This window comes from Perca flavescens, chromosome 9 (assembly GCF_004354835.1).
Source record: "Perca flavescens isolate YP-PL-M2 chromosome 9, PFLA_1.0, whole genome shotgun sequence".
Classification (NCBI taxonomy): Eukaryota; Metazoa; Chordata; class Actinopteri; order Perciformes; family Percidae; genus Perca; species Perca flavescens.
The window spans coordinates 37,190,317-37,197,816 of record NC_041339.1 but is presented as its reverse complement, the minus strand read 5'-3'; the positions used below and the strand labels follow the sequence as shown (position 1 = coordinate 37,197,816).

General features: G+C 43.8%; 1 protein-coding gene across 1 annotated transcript in view; it reads left to right on the top strand.

Moving 5' to 3' along the window:
- The first annotated feature begins 1,251 nt into the window (after positions 1-1,251).
- The window catches only part of apc2 (APC regulator of WNT signaling pathway 2), a 45,278-nt gene continuing 39,029 nt past the window's right edge, over positions 1,252-7,500 (top strand). The window contains exons 1-4 of the mRNA XM_028588355.1: positions 1,252-1,405; positions 3,146-3,236; positions 5,939-6,200; positions 7,474-7,500. The exon at positions 7,474-7,500 is cut by the window's right edge and continues 82 nt beyond it. Of these exons, the coding sequence (XP_028444156.1) occupies positions 1,268-1,405; positions 3,146-3,236; positions 5,939-6,200; positions 7,474-7,500 (518 nt within the window). The 5' untranslated portion in view covers positions 1,252-1,267. The remainder of the gene's footprint in view (positions 1,406-3,145; positions 3,237-5,938; positions 6,201-7,473) is intronic.

Genomic DNA, 7,500 nt, shown 5'->3' with positions numbered 1-7,500 from the left:
TATTTACACAATGAGCTTTTAGATAAATAATCATCAGTAATGTGGATATAATGACTAAGTGGGTAAAGGTTAATAATAGATCAGTTATAACAGTCTGGTAAGTTCAGGAAATGACATCACTTTACTGTAATGCAGCCTTTAAAATACGCGTGTCAAACTCAAGGCCCGCGGGCCAAATCGGGCCCGTTGCAGATTTAGATCCGGCCCGTATATATCAATTTGGGTTCACAATAGATTTTGGCACGCCTAGTTGTGCGCCAAACCAAAAACACAGGAAAGTGTTTTTTAAACTGTAATTACGTGACATTCAAAGCAGAATTTGGGCAGATTTGCCGACTCTGAGAGTCAGAAATTCCCCCAGAAGAAGCGGAGAGAGTTTTCATATTCAGGCTGAGAAACAGGTTGTTGTTAAAAAGAAGGTAATCATTGTTTTTTCTTGATTAGCTAAATTCTACGATGGCTTAAGGAACTCTGTCAACAAAAATGCGACAAAAAGCGTACAAAAAATGTCGGAAAAAGCAACAGATTTACAGTACAGGCCAAAAGTTTGGACACACCTTCTCATTCAGTGCGTTTCCTTTTTATTTTCATGACTATTTACATTGTAGATTCTCACTGAAGGCATCAAAACTATGAATGAACACATATGGAGTTATGTACTTAACAAAAAAGTGTGAAATAACTGAAAACATGTCTTATATTTTAGATTCTTCAAAGTAGCCACCCTTTGCTTTTTTATTAATAAGGGAAATAATTCCACTAATTAACCCTGACAAAGCACACCTGTGAAGGTAAAACCATTTCAGGTGACTACCTCATGAAGCTCATTGAGAGAACACCAAGGGTTTGCAGAGGTATCAAAAAAAGCAAAGGGTGGCTACTTTGAAGAATCTAAAATATAAGACATGTTTTCAGTTATTTCACACTTTTTTGTTAAGTACATAATTCCATATGTGTTCATTCATAGTTTTGATGCCTTCAGTGAGAATCTACAATGTAAATAGTCATGAAAATAAAAAGGAAACGCATTGAATGAGAAGGTGTGTCCAAACTTTTGGCCTGTACAGTATGTCATATTACGATATCCAAAATCTAAGACGATATATAGTCTCATATCACGATATCCATATAATATCGATATATTGCCCAGCTCTAGAGCCCAAATATAAACTGACATGCCACGCAGCCAGTGTGTCCTGCAGGAGGTGCTGATTAAAGCCTCCTCCTTCTCCTCTGTGTCCTGCAGGAGGCGCTGTGCTGTGTAAAGATGGCCGCCGTGGCTTCCTACGATCAGCTGGCCCACCAGGTGGAGGCGCTCCGCAAGGAGAACTCACACCTGAGGAGAGAACTGGAGGACAACTCACAACACCTGTCCAAACTGGAGACAGAGACCTCCGGCATGAAGGTCGGTCTGTCTGCCTGTCTGTCTGTCTGTCTCTCTGTGTGTCTGTCTGTCTGTCTGTCTGTCTGTCTGTCTGTCTGTCTGTGTGTCTGTCTGTCTGTCTGTCTGTCTGTCTGTCTGTCTGTGTGTCTGTCTGTCTGTCTGTCTGTCTGTCTGTGCAGGAATACACTTTTCTACAACAATTTTCTGTGTGTGAAAATCACTCTGCACCGAATCTAAAATCATCTACATGTTTCTGAAAATAATCGCGACACAGAAAGAGAGAAAAATCTCCTGCTAAGACCCAAAGCTGGTGCACATAATCCTCTCAACACACACGCACACACACACACACACACACACACACACACACACACACACACACAGACACAAACACACACTCTGTGTGTTTGTGTCTGGTGATGCAGGAGGTGTTGAATGAGGCGTTCAGGTGTCTGTAACTGTGTGTTTCTGTCTCTGTCTGGTGATGCACAAGGTGTTGAATGAGGCGTTCAGGTGTCTGTAACTCCTTGTTTCCAGGAGGTGTTGAATGAGGCGTTCAGGTGTCTGTAACTCTGTGTGTTTCTGTTTCTGTCTGGTGATGCAGTAGGTTTTGAATGATGCATTCAAGTGTCCCTTCGTGTCTGTAAATGTGTGTTTCTGTCTCTGTCTGGTGATGCAGGAAGTGTCGAATGATGCGTTCAGGTGTCTGTAATTCTGTGTTTCCAGGAGGTGTTGAATGATGCATTCAGGTGTCTGTAACTCTGTGTTTCCAGGAGGTGTTGAATGATGCATTCAAGTGTCTGTAACTCTGTGTTTCCAGGAGGTGTTGAATGACGCGTTCAGGTGTCTGTAACTCTGTGTTTCCAGGAGGTGTTGAATGAGGCGTTCAGGTGTCTGTAACTCTGTGTGTTTCTGTCTGGTGATGCAGGAGGTGTTGAATGATGCGTTCAGGTGTCTGTAACACTGTGTTTCCAGGATGTGTTGAATGATGCGTTCAGGTGTCTGTAACTCTGTGTTTCCAGGAGGTGTTGAATGAGGCGTTCAGGTGTCTGTAACTGTGTGTGTTTCTGTCTCTGTCTGGTTATGCACGAGGTGTTGAATGATGCATTCAGGTGTCTGTAACACTGTGTTTCCAGGATGTGTTGAATGATGCGTTCAGGTGTCTGTAACTCTGTGTTTCCAGGAGGTGTTGAATGATGCATTCAGGTGTCTGTAACTGTGTTTCCAGGAGGTGTTGAATGATGCGTTCAGGTGTCTGTAACTCTGTGTGTTTCTGTTTCTGTCTGGTGATGCAGTAGGTTTTGAATGATGCATTCAGGTGTCCCTTCGTGTCTGTAAATGTGTGTTTCTGTCTCTGTCTGGTGATGTAGGAGGTGTTGAATGATGCGTTCAGGTGTCTGTAACTCTGTGTTTCCAGGAGGTGTTGAATGATACGTTCAGGTGTCTGTAACTCTGTGTTTCCAGGAGGTGTTGAATGATGCATTCGGCTGTCTGTAACTGTGTTTCTGTCTGGTGATGCGTTCAGGTGTCTTTAACTCTGTGGATGTGTTGAATGATGCGTTCAGGTGTCTGTAACTCTGTGTTTCCAGGAGGTGTTGAATGAGGCGTTCAGGTGTCTGTATCTCTGTGTTTCTGTCTGGTGATTCATTCAGGTGTCTGTATCTCTGTGTTTCTTCTTTCTGGTGATGCATTCAGGTGTCTGTAACTCTGTGTTTCTTCTTTCTGGTGATGCATTCAGGTGTCTGTAACTCTGTGTTTCAGGAGGTGCTGAAGCAGCTGCAGAGTAAACTGGAGCAGGAGGCGGGAACTCTGGCCTCGTCGGGACGGAGCGATGTGCTGCACCAACTCAAAGGTCCCAATCACTGATTTACACTGGCCTAGGGGGGAGGGGGTGGGGGAGGGAGGGAGGGAGGGAGGGAAGGAAGGGGGTAGGGGGGGGGGGGGGAAGGAAGGGGGAGGGAAGGAAGGGGGGGATGGAGGGAGGTTCTAAAAAGTGTCAAAAATATCGTCAAATGAGGCTTAAAAAATTACTTTAATGGGTCTGAAAGTCTGAAACATCCCAGAAATGCTTTTACACTTAAAAACAAAAAAAGGAGGGAGGGAGGAAGGAAGGAAGGAAGGAAGGAAGGAAGGAAGGAAGGAAGGAAGGAAGGAAGGGAGGAAGGGAGGGAGGGAAGGAGGGAGGAAGGGAAGAGGGAAGGAACGGAGAAGGCAAGGGAGGGAGGGAGGGAGGGAGGAAGGAAGGAAGGAAGGAAGGAAGGAAGGGAGGGAGGGAGGGAGGAAGGGAGGGAAGGAGGGAGGGAGGGAGGGAGAGAGGGAAGGAAGGAGGGGGAGGGAGGAGGGAGGGAGGGAGGGAAGGAGAGAGAGAGAGAGAGAGAGACGGAGGAAGGGAAGGAAGGAAGGAAGGAAGGAAGGAAGGAAGGAAGGAAGGAAGGAAGGGAGGGAGGGAGGGAGGAAGGAAGGGAGGAAGGAAGGAACGGAGGAGGGAAGGGCGGGATGGAGGGAGGAAGGGAGGGAGGAAGCGAGGGAGGAAGGAAGGAAGGAAGGTAGTAGTTCTGGTTCTGGACTAATGGATGTCAGCGTGAGCGTCTGCTGGGACCGATCGTTAATGAAGCGACCTGATTGGCTGCAGCTGCCTCGTTAGGACTCGTCCAATTAAACAGTTAATTTATTCGTCAGTTTATCTGGAATTAGATTTCCTTTAATTTGGTTTAAGTGCAGCAGCTGATGATGAGATTACAGGAATTACTCTGATTGTGTTTGTCAGAGGGAGTGATAAGAGAGGGAGGGAGAGAGGAAGGAAAGGAAAGGAAGGAGAGGAGAGGAAAGGAGAGGAGAGGAGAGGAGAGGAAAGGAAGGGGAGGGAGGGAGAGAGGAAGGAAAGGAAAGAGAGAGGAGAGGAGAGGAGAGGAGAGGAGAGGAAGGAAAGGAAGGAGAGGAGAGGAAGGGGAGGGAGGGAGAGAGGAAGGAAAGAAAGGAGAGGAGAGGAGCTGACTAACTACTGTAGTATATTATGGGATGTTTCCACAGAGCTCCACATGGACCTGACTAACTACTGTAGTATATTATGGGATGTTTCCTCTCTCAGAGCTCCACATGGACCTGACTAACTACTGTAGTATATTTTGGGATGTTTCCATAGAGCTCCACATGAACCTGACTAACTACTGTAGTATATTATGGGATGTTTCCATAGAGCTCCACATGGACCTGACTAACTACTGTATTATATTATGGGATGTTTCCACAGAGCTCCACATGGACCTGACTAACTACTGTAGTATATTATGGGATGTTTCCTCTCTCAGAGCTCCACATGGACCTGACTAACTACTGTAGTATATTATGGGATGTTTCCATAGAGCTCCACATGGACCTGACTAACTACTGTAGTATATTATGGGATGTTTCCACAGCGCTCCACATGGACCTGACTAACTACTGTAGTATATTATGGGATGCTTCCTCTCTCAGAGCTCCACATGGACCTGACTAACTACTGTAGTATATTTTGGGATGTTTCCATAGAGCTCCACATGGACCTGACTAACTACTGTAGTATATTTTGGGATGTTTCCATAGAGCTCCACATGGACCTGACTAACTACTGTAGTATATTATGGGATGTTTCCATAGAGCTTCACATGGACCTGACTAACTACTGTAGTATATTATGGGATGTTCTCTCAGAGCTCCACATGGACCTTACTAACTACTGTAGTATATTATGGGATGTTCTCTCAGAGCTCCACATGGACCTTACTAACTACTGTAGTATATTATGGGATGTTTCCATAGAACTCCACATGGACCTGACTAACTACTGTAGTATATTATGGGATGTTTCCATAGAGCTCCACATGGACCTGACTAACTACTGTAGTATTTTATGGGATGTTTCCATAGAGCTCCACATGGACCTGACTAACTACTGTAGTATATTATGGGATGTTTCCATAGAGCTCCACATGGACCTGACTAACTACTGTAGTATTTTATGGGATGTTTCCATAGAGCTCCACATGGACCTGACTAACTACTGTAGTATATTATGGGATGTTTCCATAGAGCTCCACATGAACCTGACTAACTACTGTAGTATATTATGGGATGTTTCCACAGAGCTCCACATGGACTTGACTAACTACTGTAGTATATTATGGGATGTTTCCACAGAGCTCCACATGGACTTGACTAACTACTGTAGTATATTATGGGATGTTCTCTCAGAGCTCCACATGGACCTTACTAACTACTGTAGTATATTATGGGATGTTTCCATAGAACTCCACATGGACCTGACTAACTACTGTAGTATATTATGGGATGTTTCCATAGAGCTCCACATGGACCTGACTAACTACTGTAGTATTTTATGGGATGTTTCCATAGAGCTCCACATGGACCTGACTAACTACTGTAGTATATTATGGGATGTTTCCATAGAGCTCCACATGGACCTGACTAACTACTGTAGTATTTTATGGGATGTTTCCATAGAGCTCCACATGGACCTGACTAACTACTGTAGTATATTATGGGATGTTTCCATAGAGCTCCACATGGACCTGACTAACTACTACGAACTGAAGCATCAGCCTCACAACCTGCGGCTGCTGGCAGACGGCCTGGGGGGGGCGGAGCCTCCCAGCAGAGCTCCGTCCCGTCTGAGCTCGGCGTCCGGGGCCGAGGCCGCCGCGGCCTCCGCCATGATGCCGCATCACTTCCTGGACGGAGCGCCGCCTAAAACAGCTGTGATCAGCGGAGCGGACGGACGGATGAGCGACCATCACCAGGAGGAACTGTACAAAGAGAGGTGGGATATATAGGCCTATTATTATTATTATTATTATTATTATTATTATTATTATTATTATTGTTATTGTTATTTATATTATTATTATTATTATTATTATTGTTATTGTTATTGTTATTTATATTATTATTATTATTTATATTATTATTATCATTATTATTATTATTTATATTATTATATTATTATTATTTTATTTTATTATTATCATTATCATTATCATTATTATTATTTATTTTATTTATATTTTTATTATTTTTATAATTATTATTTAGTGTCTGAGACTTTTATGAGAGGGTTAATCATTAGGAAGGAGAAAGAAGAGAGGAAGGGGCGGAAGGAAGGAAGGGAGAGAGGAAAGGGAAGGAAGGAACGAAGGAACGAAGGATGGAAGGAAGGAAGGAAGGAAGGAAAGGGAAGGAAGGAAGACAGGAAAAGGAAGGAAAGAAGGAAGGAAGGAAGAAAGGGAGGTAGGGAGAGAGGAAATGGAAAGAAGGAAGGGAGGGAGAGAGAGAGGAAAGGGAAGGAAGGAAGGGAGGAAGGAAGGAAGCGAGAGAGAAAGGGAAGGAAGGGAATAAGGACATAAGGAAAAGAAGTAATGAAAGGTTTATTACTCTAAGTGTCTGACAACATTATGGGATGGATCCCTACGGAGATAGACCTTTTTGTTAAAGAGTAAGATCCTTTTAGTTCAACATGAAACAATAATCAGGACTTTTAGTGTGTATATAGCCAGCATATCTCCACCAGACTTCATGTAAATAATCAGGTTTTTTACCTTGTATAGAGCCAGCATATCTCCACCAGACTCAATGTAAATAATCAGGACTTTTAGTGTCTATAGAGCCAGCATATTTCCACATGTAAATCACCACTCTGGTTTGGTTGAAATAAACCCTTAATTCACCCATTTACATGTGGAGATATGCTGGCTCTATACACGCTAAAAGTCCTGATTATTTACATGGAGTGTGGTGGAGTTTGGTGATGGTGATTTCGGGGCTGTTTGATGTTAAACTAAATGGATCTTACTCTTTAACTAAAAGGTCTATCTCTGTAGGGATCCATCCCATAATGTTGTCAGACACTTACAATAATAATCTGAGTCTGTCAGCAGCAACAACAGAACCTTTAGTGGACTCTAACTGCTGCTAAACATTAGTCCTGTAGGGTTACATTACAGCTCGGTTCACTGCTCCCGGTTACCGGCTACCTCCCCGATATGTTTAGATATGTAGTGTGTTATTGGCGTTAACGTGTGTGTGGCTGTCTGCAGGAACCTGTTGCTCGGGGAGATCGACCG